We start from the raw sequence: 19634 nt of genomic DNA on the forward strand, positions 1-19634 counted from the left end.
TGGAATTATGCCTATGCCACTGCATCAGGCTTTATTTTTTACTTTGAGATTGGGTTTCATTAAACTTCCCAAGTTGTCCTACAATTTGGTACTGCTGCTTCAGCCTACTTTATGGGTGGGATTACAGTCTAGAGCCATCATACCTGGTTTGGTGTTACAGAAATTTTAAGTGATTTTGTGGTCAGTCTCAGGAGATACTTTTCTTGGTTCTTAGAGCAACTTGTAAGATAAACTTTGGACAAAGTATTATACTATGCCCTTTGTAATTTAATAACCCAAGATAATATGTTAAAGTTTAGTGGAGATTTAAATTCCTGAGCTGATTAGTTAAGACCATACTGCTTACAAATAAAGTGTTAATGTTACTTCTGGAGTTTGTAGGTCTATAAGGTGATGAATTGCATGTTTTTATCACTTATTACTTTTCAATCTTGCAGAACAACTAGAAAATAAGTAATAACTAACAAAAAAGCTGTACAATTCAACTTGAAGGCTAGTGCCAGAGCAGGAAGAGTGGAAATTTAGGATGACTCAGGACGGTGTCCCATCCAGAGTAGGGAACCAGGGAAGGTTGTGGGGTTGTGATAGTGGTGGTTTCAGGGAAGATAAATCTGGCTATGTGTGCAAATGGGGTGGGGTGGAGAAGAGATAGAGGCAGAGTCCATTTGGTGGCTACTGCAATATCCAGGAGCTGCAATACGAATTGAGGCCTTCACTGGAGATGATCCAACCAAGCAGTCCAGAGAGCCAGAGTCTTTGGCAGGGGCCCCTTGACTTTCCTTCCGTCCTTTGATCCGACATTCTCAGATTAGCCGGGAGGGGCAGGCCTCAAGCTGGTCAAGCCAGCAGAAGCCGCACCAGTCAAGCTTGTCTTGGAGCCCCCTTCCCTCCCCGCCCCCACACTCGGGTCGTCCTTCTGGCTCTGACCCCTCCCTCCTTTCCTCTCCGGGAGCCTATTCCCCCCGACCCCCGCTCATCCTCTATCGCGGCGGGCACCGCCCTCCGCCCCTCCCTACCCCCCTCCCGGGTCCGGCACTGACTCGCCCGGCTGCCACGTCTCACTGATGACATCACCAGGGCCGCTCGGCCTTAGCCAATCCGCTAGGGGGAGTCCGAGCGAAGTCCTAGCCAGCGAGTCAGCGGGGAGGGGAGTAGGGAGGGGAGGAGATTAGTGGGTGAGGGAGTGGGGAATGGGGTGGGCTACACGCCCTCAAAGTGGGCATGCGCCAGAACCGCAGGGCTTGGCGGGAAGCTGAGTGCTGATCGCGGAGCCGCACCGTCGGTCCTCTGCAAGCATAGGCGCGCTCGCGACTCTATTTCCCGGCGTGCCACTCGGTGCGGCCGCCCTCTGGGCTATGTAAAGGCCCTTTGGTCTAAGGCTTCCCTATTTCCTGGTTCGCCGGCGGCCATTTTGGGTGGAAGCGATAGCTGAGTGGCGGCGGCTGCTGATTGTGTTCTAAGGGGACGGAGTGGGGGAAGACGTTTGCTCTCCCGGAACAACCTATCTCATTCCTTTCCTTCAATTACCCGTGGCGCGGAGAGTCAGGGCGGCGGCTGCAGCAGCAAGGGCGGCGGTGGCGGCGGCGGCAGCTGCAGTGACATGTCCAGCATGAATCCCGAATAGTGAGTGCAGGAGAGCACCGTTCGGCTGGGTCTTGGGCCAGCTTGGGGAAGCTTTAAGCGGGCGAAGAGGACTGGGGCCGGAGTGGGGCATTGGCCGGGGTGAGGAGAGGGTGTTGGGGCGGGAGAGGCTGGCGTCCGGGAGTCGGGCCCCATTGTCTGACGGCGGAGGGGCGGCCTGGGGGAGGGGTCGGGCCGGGCCGGAGGGGTGAGCCTCCCGGGCCTGGCCGGGGTCAGGTTGGAGGGCCTGGGTGCGCGGCCGCTGCGGAGGAACGGTGTACTGCGGGGTCGAGGCGTTTGGGCGTCGGGTGGAGGGCTGTCTGAAGGGGTAGCCTCTCCCGGAGGGCAGTGACTTTGGAAGGAGGACTTGTTTTTAAGGGGCGGGGGCAGGGTGGGGGTGCTTTCCTAGAGGGCACTGGCAGACCCTCCACACGCACTCTGAGGAGCTGTCAGGATCGCCAGGGTGGAAACCAGCTTTACTGGTAAATCCTGAGCTTGTTGGCTCTCTCTTCTTCCACCCTCCCCGCCAGTTTCAGGTAATATGGATGTTTCTCGGGACTGCGTGGGATTGAGGGGAATGAGTAGATGGTGAGGAGCGATTTAAAATGTTTAGTTCTCTCTTTGAGTTGTTTCTTGGAAGAGTTTGCGAAGAACTCGCCGGTCCATTGCCCTCCTAAACACCTGGGCATTTGTGAATATTTTTTTTTTTCCATTTGTAGAGGACACTTAAGTCATTTTATTTTCTGTAGGTCAGCAACAACAACAAAACAACTGAAGCCAAGGAATGTCTTTCTGATACTACCAAATTAAAAGGAAGAGGTTGCTGTCAAGTTCAAAGTGGGACCTATATAGATCTGTAGGTTTTAGATTACCTATTTGAATGCTTGCAGATAGGGAAAGAGGTTCCATGACGTGTCATGAAAAGTTAATGTATTCTTTTTTCTTGCTTACTCAAGAAGTCACCACAACAGATGTGACATACCTGGCACATTTCTTGGGAATTGGTATTCACTTTCCTTTGGAAAGACTTTGTTAGGGGCTCCTCAATGGCTCTTAAAATAAATCTTCCAGTTTACATAGGTATAAATTAATGAATAACTAGAGGAGATTTAGGTGGTATTTCTTTTTAGCGTCAGAAGCCTTTAGGGTTAGGGGAAGTTTTTTTAAAGCACAAATCAGTATTTGTCTTGAAAGTTGAATTGTCCTTTAGTCAATTACTGCTAAAGATTTCCCCCTAAAAGGTCCACCCATTAGTTTAGCTGACTGTCATGTGTCTGTCACATGGCTCTTGCAAAATACATTCTGATTTCAAGTTTTGTAATACAGTGGTTTGATGCTGAAATGTCCCCTTTTGCACTCAACATAAGTCATGGTATTTTATTGGAATTCTGTATACTTTAAGAAGTTGAGGATAGTGTTTTTACAGTGACATATTTGCTGTGTTGGCAGTTTTTTTCTTTCTTTATCAAGGGCTCCAAGGACTGTGGGTTTGGCATGGTAGAGCAGAGAAGAACTTGGGGTTCCTAATTAGTAGTTTTCCTGGTAGTCAGGAGTATGGATTGACCATTTTATGGAGGTTTGTAAACCTCTGTTGTTTCTTGTACTTGTGAAATATATTGTACTTGTGAAATATATTTAGTACTCTAAATAAATCTTGAAGATTAATTAGTTGAATAAAAATTTGATAAGTTACTCAGTTTCTGAATGTTTCTCTTTTTGTAAAATAGCATAGGACTCATTCCTATTAAGGTAGTGGTGAGATTTGAAAGTATGTAAACACATTTTGTTTTCGGTATTGAACTCAGGGACCACTGAGCCAAGTTCCCAGCCCTATTTTTGTATTTTATTTAGAGACAGGGTCTCACTGAGTTGCTTAGCATCTCAAAGTTGCTGAGGCTGGCTTCTGGCTTTGAGCTCATGATCCTCCTGAGCACCTCATGCCACCGCACCCCACAAATACTCTTTAGGTGGTATAAATCATTCTATTAGTGCTAGGATTTAAGAATATGATTTTTAACTTCAAGGAACTTGTAATGCAGTATGGAAAATAGATTTTATTCTTGTTAACTACTTATAAACCCATAAAGTTCCAGATGCTTGGCATATATCAAGAGCAATAAAATTTCAGAAGAGGATAGTGGGTTGTGGTTGGCTGTTGAGTTTTGGAAAACTGTAAAAAAGACACCTGTAAGAATTATTAGCAATTACATTTGTAGGGGATTAAGGAGAATTTTCCAAGAGGGGAGAGGAAGAGAAACGACTAATAAATGGCAAGGACAATAATTCTGAAATATATGACTGTGCGAAATTATTCTTTCTTTTGAGGTCTCTAGCTTAATAATCTCAATAGAATCAAACCCAGAAATTTTTAAATTTTTTTTTTTTGAGGGTACAGGGGCTTAAACTCAGGAGCACCTTACCACAGCTAAATCCCTAGCCTTTTTTTTTTTTTTTGAGACAGTATCTTGCTAGGTTGCACAGGCTTAGCCTGAAACCTCCTTCCTCAGCCTCCTGAGTGGTTGAGATTATGGCCATGTACTACTGAGCCTGGCTCCAGGAATGGTTGTTATATTTTTTTCCTAGAATTAAGTATTCTAATATTTGGCTTACTCTGTTGGTATTCTAGATTGCCTAATAAAATAATCCAGGAGTTTGGGAAAACCTTTGCAAAAGTGTTAATGAAAATTGCTTAAGGTGATATGAGGTGTTGGATATTTTATAAGGTAACATCACTAGGAGGACAAGCCTTTTAACAATCTGTCTTCACCTGTTTTTTGTCTTTGAAATTTGTTTACCAATTTGGAAAACAGAGAAAAGTTAATTTTAAGAGTTTTATTTATTTTTGTACTGGGGATTGAACTCAGGGGTACCACTGAATCACATCCCCATATCTTTATTTTTTATTTTGAGACAGGCTCTCATTAAATTGCTGAGGCTGGACACCAACTGATGATCCTCCATCCTTTAGCCTCCCAAGTAGCTGGAATTACAGGCATGCACCACTGTGCCTGGCTGTTATTAGTGTTTTATCACCCAGATAAAAGTCTGTTTTCTTTAATATCTTATTTGAACTTTAAAATCTTAAACTCTTGGGGGGCTGGGGATGTGGCTCAAGCGGTAATGCGCTCGCCTGACATGCATGCAGCCTGGGTTGGATCCTCAGCACCACATACAAATAAAGATGTTGTGTCCGCCAAATACTAAAAAATAAATATTAAAAATTCTCTCTCTCCCTCTCTCTTTCTGAAAAAAAAAAATAAACTCTTGGTTGGGGCAGGGGCTTTTCCTGATTTCAGAATTTTGATTTAGTAACTAATGAATGGAGTAGTAACTAATGCTTACAATTGTATCCCAAGTGTTCCTTTACTTGCTTTAGTTTATCAGCTAATAATTTGTCTCATTCTTTTTAGAAACTTAAAGGTGTACCGAATGGGTGCTGCTAAGAATTTTGTGAGAAAATAAGATGTTGACAAAAGAAAAAATTTTCTTTAAGGAGGAGTAGGATTGTAGATTTATATTGGTTGACATGAGATTACTTCTCGCTAGTTTTATTACTGAATGCTCTTTTATGATCCTTAAGTTGTAAGCTTTTGGTTTAGGGGTGAGGAGGAAAAAAATGTTGAGCTTTGATGATAGAATTTTATGCTGGGTATGATGGTACATGTCTATGATCCTAGCTACTCAGGAGGCTGAGGCAGGAAGTTTGCAAGTTCAAGATCAGTCTGACCAGTTCAGGGAGTCTTTGTCTCAAAATAAAAAAGGACTGAGATGTTGCTCAGTGGTGAAACATCCCTGAGTTCTGTCACCATTACTTAGCCCCAAAATAATGGTTGTATTTAATCTGTCCCTTTGACTGCTTTCTGTTGTATTAGATTGATTTGGGGATAAATTACAATCCAGGGTTGTCTTTAAGGTAGAAATTAAAGGTGATGACTGGCTTGTTAGCAATTTCAACTGCAAATAAAAAAAGCAACTGGAAAAGTAGGCAGAAAAGGTCAAAACTTTCCTTTTTCTTGAGGAAAAAAAATTTTGATTTTTCTGAACCAGGTGATGAAGCACTAGTTAAGAAGTACTTAACATTATTTTCATACCAGAAACATTTTTCACAATACTTCTAGTGAATTTTTTTAGTGTCAAGAAAATAATTTTGTCTTAAAGAATATATTAGATATGTCTTAATAAATGTATTGAAAATAAAACGCGTGGACCCATCTTTGATGTACCAGTGAACTATAGTAGAAAAGTAGTAGTCTACTTCTATCTATTGTAGTTTATTTTTATTTTTGGTTCTGGGTGAACCCAGTTGTACTTAACTACTGAATCCCATCCTTACTCCTTTTTTATTTTATTTTATTTGTTTGTAATAGGATCTTGCTAAGTTGTTTAGAGCCTCACTAATTGCTGAGGCTGACTTTGAACTCAAGATCCTCCTGCCAGCCTCTTGAGCTACTGGGATTACAGATGTGTGCTCTTGGGCCTGATTTATTTATTTTTTTAAAATGGTAGTTTTTAAATACAGATTTTAAAGGGATTACTTTGTCTTTAGCTTTTCTTTTCCTCTTTAAAAATATGTCTCTCAGTCTCAATTTTGTCAGTTTTTAATTTGCTTTTCTGCAATGGTGGATTGAACCAGATCCTTGGGCTTGGTAGGCGAGTACTCTACCATTGAGCTACATTCCCAGCCCTCACATTATTTCCTTTAAATATTTGAAAGTAAAAAGGAGGTCAGTTTTGTTATCTGACAGTATGATTTCATTAGGAATATTCCTGGCTTTTATACAGTTTTTTTGTTAGTGATTTTTCATTTATTTGTTTATTTTTATGATTCTGGGGGATCACACCCACTCCCCTCCAAAAAGTTTAAAGAAGAAAAATAACTATTCTTTTTTAATAAAGTCATTTTTATAAGATTATTTCATTTGTTTTTTTAAAATGTGGTGCTGAGGATCAAATCCAGTGCCTCACATGTGCTAGGCAAATGCTTTACCACTAAGCCACAATCACAGCCCAATAACTGTATTTTTATGGTCCAGAATATGATTTTTAAGTGTCAGCAAAGAATCAAATCTGTAATTCTTTGGGTAATTTAAGTTTATAAGAGTCTCCACAAAATGTACTCACATTTTTTTTTTTTGTGTTTGTGAATGGGATGATCTTATGGGATCATTTATAGATACGAACTGAAATCTTACATTTAAAAATTTACTTTTTGCTGGATGTGGTGATGCACACCTGTAATCCCAGCTACTCAGGAGGCTAAAGGAGGACCATCGCAAATTCAAAGCCTGCCTGGGCAATTTAGCAAAACCAAGCCTCAAAATAAAAAGGGCTGGGAATGTTGCACAGTGGTTAAGTGTCCCTGGGTTAAATCCCGGGTTCCAAAATTTTTTTTCTTTTTTATCATAATTAACTTAAAATAGGAAAGTTGACAATTTTGTGCCATAAAATTTATATATTAATTTTTTTTTTTTTTTTGTTTTGGTGGTGGTGGGAATTGAACCAGGCCAGGGCCTGGAGTATTCTACCGCTGAACCACAACCCCACACCCAATTAGCAGAAAAAGGTTGCTTTAAAGATGAAAGAGCTTTGAAATCAAGTGTTACTTTGGTAATTTTCTAGTTTGGTGGATTTACTACTAAGCTGCATCCCCAGTGCTTTTTATTTTATTTTATTTTATTTTTAAAGATAGGGTTTCCATCAAACTTAGGATCCTTTTATCTCAGCCACCTGAGTAGCTGGGACTACAGCTTGTGCCAGCTAAATTCGATTGATTGATTGATTGATTGATTGATTGGATACTGGGGTTTGAACCCAGGGGCGCTTAACTCCACTGAGCCACATCTCCAGCGCTTTTGTGTATTTTTTTTTTTTTGTGTGTGTGTATTTTATTTAGAGACAAGGTCTTGCTGAATTGTTTAGGACCTCACTAAATTGTTGAGGCTGGCTTTGAACTCTTTCTTCATGCCTTAGCCTCCTGAGCTGCTAAGTTTTATTTCCAGTAGTAAAGAATAATTTCTTTTTGCAAATGCTGTCTACTTTTCCTTCTCTTCTGATAATTTGAAGATGTTTAGAGTAAAATAAAAGACTTTAAGACGTTGAGATTTTTAAAGATTTGCTAATAATCAACTTAGAATGTCTTAAATCAAAATTGAGACTAGAGTTGCTAATGCATAAGATATTTTAGACATGTAGCTTATCAGCTTTTTATCATTCTTTGTCTAATTTCACTTAGGAGTTTTAGTAAGAGATTTGGGCAAAATGCCCAGATTTTTTTTTTTCCTCATTAGAGGGAGAGACTGGTCAGACTATTACTCTGTTTTCCTGTAGAAGGTGGGGCTGAGATTGCTGCTTTGATGTCAGGAATAGAATTTAGGGAAGAAAACCTAGGTCTTGGTTTTTCTTTGGCACCACCCTGGGAATGTTTCAAATTATAAAAGGATAATGGTGGAATGATATATGTAGGTGGTGGTGGTGGGGTTCTGAACCCCTGAGGAGCCAGAGAACAAAGTGTTTCTTGGTTTGTTGGCCAACTAAAGCATAAGAAATAGGGTTTGGAAGGAAAACTAGGAAATGAAGTTTTCCTTGTTACTTTTGTGACTGGTTGGCTCAGTTGGCCAGAACATCCTGCCTTATTTAAATCTCAAGATTATGATAAAGTCTAATTAAGTTTATTTTGTTGTGTTTGCAGATTCTTAATTCTGACAAGTAATTATGTTGCATTTGCTCAGAGGTGAAACATCACCTTTTTAATTTTTTTTGGTAAACAGATTCAGAGATTGATCCCAGGGGCGCTTAATCACTGAGCATGCCCCAGCCCTTTTTATTTTTTATTTTGAGATAGGGTCTCTCAAAGTTGGCCTAAAGGCTGGCCTCGAACTTGTGATTCTCCTGCCTCAGTCTCCCATGTGTGCGCCACATGTGTGCGCCAAATGTGTGCGCCACCATGCCTGGCCACCATCACTTTTTAATGACAAGTATTGTTTAAGAAGTATCCACTACTCTTTGTGCCAGCCACTTGACTATGTTTTTTTTTTTTTCCTTCTTTTTTTGGTACTGGGGTTTGAACCCAGGGGTGCTCAACCACTGAGACACATCTCCAGCCCTGTTGTGTATTTTATTTAGAGACGGGTCTCACTGAGTTGCTTAGCGCCTTGCTGTTGCTGGCTTTGAACTTGCCATCCTCTTATCTGAGCCTCCTGAGCTGCTGGGATTACAGATGTGTGCCACCACACCTGGCTGACTAGGGTTTTTATACAGGGCATTTAAGAGGGTCAGCCTCTCAAATTTACTTTAAAGATGAAACTGAGTGAATTATATAATTGAATTTTTCCAAGCACAAGAATCCATTTAACTTTTCTGAATGTGTTTCCTTGCATAATAATAGTGCTTAAGTAGAAATATTTATTTTTTTCCTACTTTGCCTATAGATATTTTCCATTTTCTTGATTTTTGGACACATATTCTTGACCCATTTATAGATATGTACTCCTGTGACCTCTAGGAACATTTAAAAATACATATTTTACTTTTTTATGGTGTTGGTGAGCTATATTCCCAGTCTTCATTTGAGTTTTAAAATGTGATGTTTTGGGGCATGATTTTATTTTGATGATTTGGTCCTCCCTTTTTCTGTCAAAAACAAAAAACAAACAAAAAACAAAAAACCTGGTTCTGTCCATATTTACTTATTTTCCTGACACTAGGGACTCAAACCCAGGGCCTTGTGAATGCTAGGCAAACGCTCTACCACAGGGCTACACCCCCAGCCAACAAGTTAAATACTGTGATAAATTTAAAGAATAGGATAGTGAAATAGTGCAAAAAATTTGTAGAAGGGGCCTGAGAATTCTGTTATTACAGGAAGTTTGTTTTAAGTGGAGAGGAGCTCAACATTGAGGATTCTCTAGAAACCTTGATATGCTAGTCTTGGGGTGGAGTCAATTAAAGACAATTTGAAAAAAAATGAGTTTCCTCCATTAGTCAGAAACTTTAAATATATACATTATTTCCTTTATCCTCATAATAAATTCTTTAAAAAAGTGTCCTAGGAGGGTTTTTGTATGGTTGTTTTGTGCTAGGGAATAAATCCTCTGGCCTCCCAACACTCTAAGTAAGCGTTTGCTCTACCATTCTGCTACACCCTAGCCTTCATATTGTCCTAGTTTTAAAGATGAAGAAACAAAGATCAGACTAAAGAGTTAAAAAGACTTGCCCAGGGCATTTGGAGTTGTTGGCAGAATTGGAATTTTAAGGGCCTGTGATTTTAGTCCTGGTATGCTGTTTCTACTTTCCTACAGATGGTTACTTTTAGGAATTCAGTTTATGTGTATGTGTGTTGGGGTGGGTAGTCCTGGGGATTGAACCCAGGGCCTTTAGATGCTCAACCACTGAACTGTATCCCCAGCCCTGGGAAATTAAAATCCAAGTCAGGTAATTAGGCTCCTGCCATTTTTGTGGACTCTTGTTTGTTTTTTTTCAGGGGCACTCAACTACTGAGTCACATCCCCATCCCTTTTTTTTGTATTTTTATGTAGAGAGAGGGTCTCATTGAGTTGCTTAGGGCCTTGCTAAGTTGCTGAGGCTGGCTTTGAACTTGCAATTCTCCTGCCTTAGCCTCCCAAGCCACTGGGATTACAGGGATGTACCAACCTGTCCAGTTTGTGGACTCTCTTTTTGGTTTGAGGGGGCAGGGTACCAGGGATTGAATCCAGGGGCACTCGGCTACTGAGCCACATCCCCAGCCCTATTTTGTATTTTATTTTGAAATAGGGTCTCACTGAGTTGTTTAGGGCCTTGCTAAGTTGCTGAGTCTGGCTTTGATTTCGAGATTTCCTGTCTCAGCTACCCTGCTCCTGGGATTACAGGCGTGTACCACAGTGGCTGGTCCAGTTTGTGGACTTTTTTTTTTTTTTTTTGGTGTGTGTGTGTGTGTGTGTGTGTGTGTGTGTGTGTTGCTGGGGCTAGAACCCAGGGCCTGGTGCATACAAGGCAAGCACTTTACAAACTGAGCTATATCCCATATTCCCAGCCCAAATTTGTGGCTCTTAATTTAAGAATTTATGATTAACTTTTCTGAATGTTTCCTCATGTAACAACACTACAATAGAGAGGTCTCTTTAGAAATGTTAAGGGATGCCCAGCGCTGCTGTAATCCTAGCAATTTGGGAGGCTCAGGCACAGGTGATATCAAAAATCATATCCAGCTTCAACAGTTTAGCAAGGCCCTAAGCAACTTAGTATAAGACCCTGTCTCAAAATAAAAATTTGAAGAAAGGGCTGGGGTTGTAGCTCAGTTATAAAGTACCCCTGGGTTCGATCCTTAATTTAATTACCTAATTACCCCCCCTCCTCCCACCCTTAAGGGTTCATTAGGAGAATACATGTTAGGTTTGAATGGACCTTTGACTTTGTCCTTCAAGTCTTGTGTTGATTGATATAAATAAGTATCCATTTTCAGGTTTTTTTTTTTTTTTTTTTTGTGTGTGTGTGTGCTCTTTTTTTTTTTTTTTTTTTTTTTTTTTAAAGAGAGAGTGAGAGAGGAGAGAGAGAGAGAGAGAGAGAGAGAGAGAGAGAGGATTTTTAATATTTATTTTTTAGTTCTCGGCGGACACAACATCTTTGTTGGTATGTGGTGCTGAGGATCGAACCCGGGCCGCACGCACGCCAGGCGAGCGCGCTACCACTTGAGCCACATCCCCAGCCCGTGTGTGTGCTCTTGAGTGCTCTTGGATATTTATACTTGGGGTCCTTAGAAGTCATGGAAGTCTTTGTGATTAAAAAAGCAAGTGAGGCAGAGAACTGTCTTGTAGACGGCACACTTGGCTAGAGACCATGTTAGTATTTTATGTTACTAGGCTTTGATAGTTATGTCTGATATGGTCATACTACTTATATAACTATTAGCTAGTGATTTTTAAACTTTCCCTTTAAATTGGAAGACTCCTGTGATTGTTTTTCATTCTTCATTCATCTGAATAGAAGCTTTGAATAAAATAGCCTTAAAGTTTTTGTCTGTACCTTTGAAAGTTTTTAGTAAGTTACCTTGTATTTCAGAGGGAGGAAGGAAAAATACTTGAGTACTTATTGTGCTCCTATCATGTGACAGACATTGTGATAAATGTTTTAGAGACCTCCTTTTTTTTTTCATGGTACTGGGGATTGAACCCAGGTGTGCTTTACTACTGAGCTATATATACCTAGTCCTTTTTATTTTTTATTTTGAGACAGTCTTGCTAAGTTTCCCAAACTAGCCTCAAACTTTATATCCTTCTGCCTCAACCTCCCAAGTAGCTAATATTACAGGTGTATGTCACTATGCAGATCAGAGACCTTTTTCCTAATCTTGATAAACCTAATTTGGGTGGTGGTGGGTGTTAATCAAACTTTTGAGTAACTTGTATTGGATAGAAACTGAATCTAATAAAGGTGTTTCTAGCTTCAGAACCCATGCAAGCTTTGAGAGGTAAGGTGGTAGAGCATGGTTACATCCATTCATTCCCTCATTGGTGTTTTTCAGCAAATGTTTGTTGTATATGTATTGCAAAACTGTCTAATCTTTTGTTCTCTTGTATCACTGAGCACTTCCTTCTGCCTTACCAAAGCTTCCTTCATTTTCAGAATTCAGCTTTGAATTTTTGAAATATTCTAAACACAACTAAAATAAAACGTAGAAGATTAAGGTATTGTCTCTAACAAAGAAAAACAAGTAATTTTAGTGGTTGATCATAGGAACAGAGATTTATTTATTTATGTGTGTGTGTTGTGTATGTATACATACACAACACACACACACACACACACACAGACATACATCCACTAGGAATTGAGCCTAGGGCCCTGTGCATGCTAGGCAAGTATTCTACCACTGAGCAGTACCCCCAGCCTAGAAGCTTCATTTCTATATTTAGTTCTTCTGGCTTTTTGCTTGTGCCTTTGAAACTTTTGCATTGATTATCTGTTCCGCAGTAAGAAAAATATGCTTGGATTTATCACCGACACTTTTTAACACATGGAACCACTATAGGCCTGGCTGGAATGTTTTTTATTTTAGGCAATCTTATAAGAATTTAAGGTCTCACAGCACCCTTGGAAGCATGGGCAAGTGTCACATATGGATTTTGGTGCTTTTTCAACCTCCTTGGTATGAAGGTAAAGAATTCTATCATTAGAAGTTCAGGACAGCCTATTTTTAATTTTGTATTTTTTTGAATTTTTCTTCTTTTTTGGTTCTGGGAATTGAACCCAGGGTCTTGTGCATGCTAGGCAATGCTGTGCCACTGGGCTACATCCCCTAACAACCTAGGTTGCTTTTAGAGGCTGTATTGTGAGAAAATGTTATGTCAAACTGTTCTTGTTTGGCGAGGTGGTACACACCTGTAGTCCTGGCTACTTGGGAGGATCACTTGAGCTCAGGAATTCAAGGCCAGGACAGACAACATAATGAGATCCAATTTCAATTAAAAAACAAAACAAAAGTTGGGAGGCTTGAGTGTAGCTCAGTGATAGACTGTGGGCTTAGCATGTGCAAGACCCTGGTTTTGATGCCATTACTACAAAAGAAAACAAGAAGTGTTTCTGAGATCTCCTTGCTCCTGTAAGTTTTAAGATGGTGACATAACAGGAGTAGAGGTAAGGCTATATAGGCTGCTTAAAAAAGATATACAAAAGAAATGTCAAGCTGTGCGGGTGGTGCGCACCTACAATCCCACAAAGATGAGGCAGGAGGATCTTTTTTTTTTTTTGGTATTGAGAATTGAACCCAGGTGTGCTCAACCACTGAGCCACATTTCCAGCTCTTTTTATATTTTATTGAGAGACAGGGTCTTGCTGAGTTGCTAAATGCCTCACTAAGTTGCTGAGTCTGGCTTTGAACTCATAATCCTCCTGCCTCAGCCTCCTGAGCTGCTGGGATTACAGGTGTGCACCTCTGCATTGGCTCAAGGATCTTGAATTCAAAGCCATCCTCAGCAAAAACAAGGTGCTAAGCAACTCAGTGAGACACTGTCTCTAAATAAAATACAAAATAGGCCTGTGGATGTGGCTCAGTGGTTGAGTGCCTGAGTTCCATTCCCAGTAACTCCCCCCCCCCAAAAAAAAAGGTCAGCTGTGATGCTGCAGTTTAGAAGTCTGCATTTTTCCAAATCTTTTTTATGTGTGCCTAAGTTTTTTTTTTTTTAGATCTAAGTTGCCCAGACTGGCTTTGAACTTGTGTTCCTTCTGTCTTACTATCCTGAATAATTGGATTACAGGTGTGAGCTACCATGTTTGACTTGTATTAGTAATTTTTTCAAGAATATTGTATAAATAATGGAAGTAAAGCTCTAATCTGAAAGTTCAATCAAGCATTTTGGGGTTAGCCTTTCGCTGATCTGGAATAGAATGTATAGTTCATATTTTCCTCATCTCATTTAAGCAAAAGATCATTCTAACATGTTGACCAAAAAAAGGATACATTTTTTGCCATTATCATTTAACTTCATGAAAACTGGATAGATAGAATAAAATTCATTCTTACTGGACCACATTGTTTGTGTTTTACTCTTGAAATCTCCAGTGTCACTAAGGTAGACCATGAGCTGACTTCAGGAGGAATTGATAGCAAAAATATTTTTTTCACTTGTTATTGTCTTTGATACTCAGTCATTCAATTGTGAAAAGCCTACCAATTTCCCCCAGTCTCCTCCTTTTCATTCAGCCTTAAGTGATGCCATTCCTACCTGCATGTTTTAACTTTCTCATTGAATGATCTGTATTTTTTTGTGGTGTCTGGTTGGAACCAGAGTCTTCAAGCATTGCTAATAAGCAGGTGCCTTAGTACTGAGCCACATCCCTAACCCCTGTCCTCTGAATTTGATACTTAAATTTAATGTCATTGCTCATGGTAATATAAATTCAAGCAGTTGAAAAGAATTCCTTAATGTGCTTCAAAATCGACTTTTAGAAGTGATTTTACAAATTCATGATTTATGATTTGATTACAAAATGGAAAACAAAGTATCTCATGAGTGTGTGTGTGTGTGTGTGTGTGTGTGTGTGTGTGTGTATCAATAAAATCAGGAGCTAACTTTATTTTTTTTCCCCTCAGTACTGGGGTTGAATCTAGATGTATGCTTCCACTGAGCTACATCCCTAACCCTTTTTTATTTTTTATTTTGAGACAGGTTGTCCCTTAGTTGCCCAGGGTGGCCTGGAAATTGCAGTCCTCTTGCCTCAGCCCCCTGAATTGCTGGGATTACATGGGTGTGCCACTGTGCCCAGCAGGAGCTGCTTTTTTGAAGGGATTGTTGTTGGTACCTATTTTGTTCATTTCTTCATCATTGTTAGTATTGTTAGTGGTTCTTTAAATTTTTTTTTAAAGATAGAGTGAGAGAGAGAGAGGGAGAGAGAGAGAGAGAATTTTTTAATATTTATTTTTTAGTTTTTGGCAGACACAACATCTTTGTTGGTATGTGGTGCTGAGGATCGAACCCGGGCCACACGCATGCCAGGCGAGCGTGCTACCGCTTGAGCCACATCTCCAGCCCTAAATGTTTTATTTTGAACTAAATTTAGATTCATCAGAGTTGAAGAAACAATGTAGAGAGTTCCTATGTGTTATTCTTCATCCAGCTTTCCACAATATTAACATCTTGTGTACATGGCTCATTTGACAAATTAAGAAATTAACCTTGGTTCATTGCTCCCTAAAATGTAGACTTTATACTAATTTCTTCAGTTTTCTACTTTTACTATGCTAGGATCTAATTCAGAATACCATGTTGTATTTAGGTGTTTTGTTATGTTAGTCACCTTCAATCTGAATTTCTTAATCTCTCCTATTTTCATGATCTTAACTCTTCTTTTCCCCCACATTTTTTTTTATTGGTGGATAATAGTTGTACATAATGATGGGATTTGTTGTTACATATCTGTACATGCACACAGTATAAAAATGATCTTGACACTTTTTTTTTTTTTGTACTAAGGATTAGACCCAGAGGTGCTGTACCACTGAGCCATATCCCTAGCCCCCTTTCAAATCTTTATTTTGAGACAGAGTCTTGCTAAATTGCTGAGGACCTTGCTAAATTGCTGAGGCTAGTCTGCAACTTAAGATCCTCCTGCCTCAGCCTCTCAAGTTGCTAATCTTGACACTTTTGAAGAGTGCTAATAAGCACTGGATTTTATAGAATGTCCATCAGTTTGTGTTTGTTTTCACATGATTAGATGGGGTTTATAGATTTTTTTTTGGAAAATAACACAGGAACCACAGAAGTCTGTTCATCATATCACATCAGAAGACATGTGATGTCAATATGATATAATTGCTGGTCATACTGATGATATTCTCATTACTGGAAAATTATTTCTGGGCTTATTACTGGAACATTACTGGTTATTACCTTCACCACATAATTTTTTTTTTAAAGAGAGAATTTTAATATTTATGTTTGGGTTTTCGGCGGACACAACATTTGTTTGTATGTGGTGCTGAGGATCGAACCCGGGCCGCACGCATGCCAGGCGAGGGCGCTACCGCTTGAGCCACATCCCCAGCCCCACCTTCACCACATACTTAAAGAAATGTCAGGTTTCTCCACAGTGAAGTTATTATTTTCTTCTTTTAATATTTTTTAGTTGAGATGAACACAATATCTTTTTTTTTTAAAAAAGAGAGAATTTTTTAATATTTATTTTTTAGTTTTCGGCGGACACAAGATCTTTGTTTTTGTATGTGGTGCTGAGGATCGAACCCGGGCCGCACGCATGCCAGGCTAGCTCTCTGCCGCTTGAGCCACATCTCCAGCCCACAATATCTTTTTTATTATGTGGTCCTGAGGATTGAACCCAGTGCCTCACTTGTGTGAGGCAAGCACTCTAGCTCTACCATTGAGCTATGGCCCCAGCCCCAATTTTCTCCTTTTGATAACACTGTTTATTAGAAACCAATCAAGTATTGTACAGTTCACTCCTCCTTGTGGGAGGAATAGTCAAATAACTTGTGGGATATGTTAAAGCCACCAGAAATAAACACTTTGGGGGACATTCTTTGCTATGCAAATATCCTGTTTCTCCTTTAAGGTTTATTTTTGTGGTACTGGGGATTGATTGACCCCAGGGCCTTAAGTGTGCTAGGCTGGTGCTGTGCCACTGAGTCACATCCTCAACCCTTTTAAATATTTTTGAAATAGGATTTCACTATGTTGCCCAGACTGGTCTTGAATGTGCAGTCCTCCTGCCTCAGCTTCCTGAGTAGCTGGGATTACACATATGCACCACTGTATCTTGCTTCTCCTTCTAAATTTTATCCACTAATTAAAGCTACTTGGCAGTAGATCCCCCACACAGCAGTTAATAATGTGGAGATCTATTGATCTGTTTCTCTTATTTCTTCTACATATATTATGGGAATTTTCCTATTAGGGAAGATTTGTCTCCTCCCATTTAAAAAAAAATTTATTTAAAAAATATCTTTATTTTTATGTGGTGCTGAGGATTGAACCCAGTGCCTTATACATGCGAGGCAAGTGCTCTACCACTGAGCTACAGCCACAGCCCCCTCTTCTCCCATTTATTTAATTTATACTAGTGTAGATTCAAGGATATTTGTTCTTTGAGTTACAATCCAGCAATACATGGTTGTTTACTTTGTGGTTCAAATTATCATTGTTGTTGATGTTATTATTTTGGTACCAGGGATTGAACCCATGGGTGCTTAATTACTGAGACACATCCCCAACCCTTTTTATGTTTTATTTTGAGATGGTCTCCCCTAAATTGTTTACGGCCTCACTACATTCTTCAAGTTGGCTTCGAACTTTTAATCCTCCTGCCTCATTCTCCCGGGCTGCTGGGATTATAGGCATGTGCCACCATACCTGGTTGTGGCTCAAAATTATTTTGGCTTATTCATTCAGCGAATTTTCAGGTTGGTTCCTGTGTGCTTTATTGTGGGGGGAGGGTATAGTAAAGATTGAACACAAGGGCGCTTTACCTTTGAGGTACATCCCTAACTTTTTTTTTTTTTTTTTTGTGGGGGGTACTGGCAGTTGAATTCAGGGGCACTCAACCACTGAGCCACATTCCCAGCCCTTTTTTGTATTTTATTTAGAGATAGGGTCTCACAGAGTTGCTTAGCACCTTGCTTTTGCTTAGGCTGGCTTTGAACTCTCCTGTCTCAGCCTCCATAGCCACCCTTTTTAGTTTTTATTTTGAGACAAGGTCTCACTAAGTTGCTGAGGTTGGCCTTGAACTTGGTGATCCTCATGCCTCAGGCTCCCAAGTCTCTGCTGCTGTTACAGGCATGTGTCACTGGACCTCGCTTACTAGGTTTGTATATTTTCTATGACAGTTTTACTGTTTTGTAAATTATAGTTACAGAAATGTCTAGAAACTCAAATATCTCTAATAAAAATACTGTTTTTAAAACTTTAATATTAACTGAAAAAAGTGACTTAAAGATTTTTACTCTTTTTTTTTTTTTAAAGAGAGAGTGAGAGAGGAGAGAGAGAGAGAATTTTTAATATTTATTTTTTAGTTCTCGGCGGACACAACATCTTTGTTTGTATGTGGTGCTGAGGATCGAACCTGGGGCGCACACATGCCAGGCGAGTGCGCTACCGCTTGAGCCACATCCCCAGCCCAACTCTTTTTCTTTCTTTCCTCCTTCCTTTCGCTTTCCCTTTTTGTATTACTGGGGATCATACCTGGGGCCTCCTGCATACTAGGCGAGCACTCTACCACTGCAGTACATTCCTAGCCCTTTTAAAAAATTTTATTTTGCGATACTGTCTAAGTTGCCCAGGCAGACCTTGAATTTACAATCCACTTGCTTTATAGCCTCCTAGGTCCCTGGAGGCATGCACCATATGCTTAAGACTAAAATCTAAGTTTTAGAAGCTTTGTTATTTGTAACAATTAGGAAGTATTCATGTTTTTTCCAGCCTTATAGTTGCTCTGAAAGTAGAGAATTTGATCTTTATGGTACCATACCTTAGACAAGATCTGTGGCCTAATGCAGTCTTTTTATTGCCTTGGGTACAGATGACTCAGGTTGTTTATTCAAATAATCTAAAATTGAAAGGATTTTAATTATTTAGTTCATACTATGATTCATTCTGTTCTTGTTTTAATTTTTGTAGCATTAGGGATTGAATGCAGGGCCCTCACAAGTACTAGGCAAGCACTGTAACACTGAGCTACAACCCTAGTCGTGCTTCTGATTTACTAAGCTTTTTTTTTGTTTTAATTTATTTTTTAGTTTTAGGTGGGCTTTTATTACTAAGCTTTTAATATCCTTTTGTATGTCTATTTTGCTACTGCTAGAACTTTTTTTTTAATTCTTCAGTTATAATTAGGAACAATGAGCATATCATAATTTGGAAAAACCAAAATGATATTTAAAATAATGCATTATTTCTCTAAACCTAGGTAACATTCTGTGGATATTCACAGATAATCAGTTCTAAAAGTTTTACATTTTATGTAAATAATGCTAATATAACCTAATTTAAATTTTGTGACTTTTGTTTTTCACCTTTAAGTAGATACTAGCTTTTAAAACTAAAATGAGAAAATTTGAAACAAAAATGAGAAAACTAAAATTTTCTCACTTTTGACACAAATGAGAAAATTGGAAACCATATATACTTTGTCAATAAAAAAGAATTTGTAAATTCTTGATCTGTTGTCCTTTTGAATGTTTCTTAAACTTTTTTTTAATTGTTGATGGACCTTTATTTATATGTGGCCTTGAGAATCGACCTCAGTGCTTCACACATGTAGGCAAGTGCTAAGACCACTGAGCTAAGACCCCTGCTCTTTTTTAATTTGCTGAGAACATATGGAAGTTGTCTGAGTTGGTAATGATTTATGAAAGATTTCTTTGGAGTCCTAATCTATTGTTGTGTTCAGGTCCCAGGAGGAATTCTTGGGGGGCTGGTTTTTGAGTCAGACCTGGCAATAATAGAGGACATAGGCAGAGTCTAGCTTTCAGTGTTTTTGAAGGATATTTGAATACAAGCTTAGAATGTTGG

General features: G+C 39.5%; 1 protein-coding gene across 2 annotated transcripts in view; it reads left to right on the forward strand.

Moving 5' to 3' along the window:
* The first annotated feature begins 1375 nt into the window (after positions 1-1375).
* Rab1a (RAB1A, member RAS oncogene family) overlaps positions 1376-19634 on the forward strand; it is a 31473-nt gene continuing 13214 nt past the window's right edge. The window contains exon 1 of one of the 2 annotated variants that reach the window (XM_040271366.2): positions 1376-1623. In XM_040271366.2, coding sequence (XP_040127300.1) covers positions 1601-1623 — 23 coding nt within the window. In that variant the 5' untranslated portion in view covers positions 1376-1600. The remainder of the gene's footprint in view (positions 1624-19634) is intronic. The other variant, XM_005322072.5, reaches the window with a different exon arrangement.

This window comes from Ictidomys tridecemlineatus, chromosome 12 (genome assembly GCF_052094955.1).
Source record: "Ictidomys tridecemlineatus isolate mIctTri1 chromosome 12, mIctTri1.hap1, whole genome shotgun sequence".
Classification (NCBI taxonomy): domain Eukaryota; kingdom Metazoa; phylum Chordata; class Mammalia; order Rodentia; family Sciuridae; genus Ictidomys; species Ictidomys tridecemlineatus.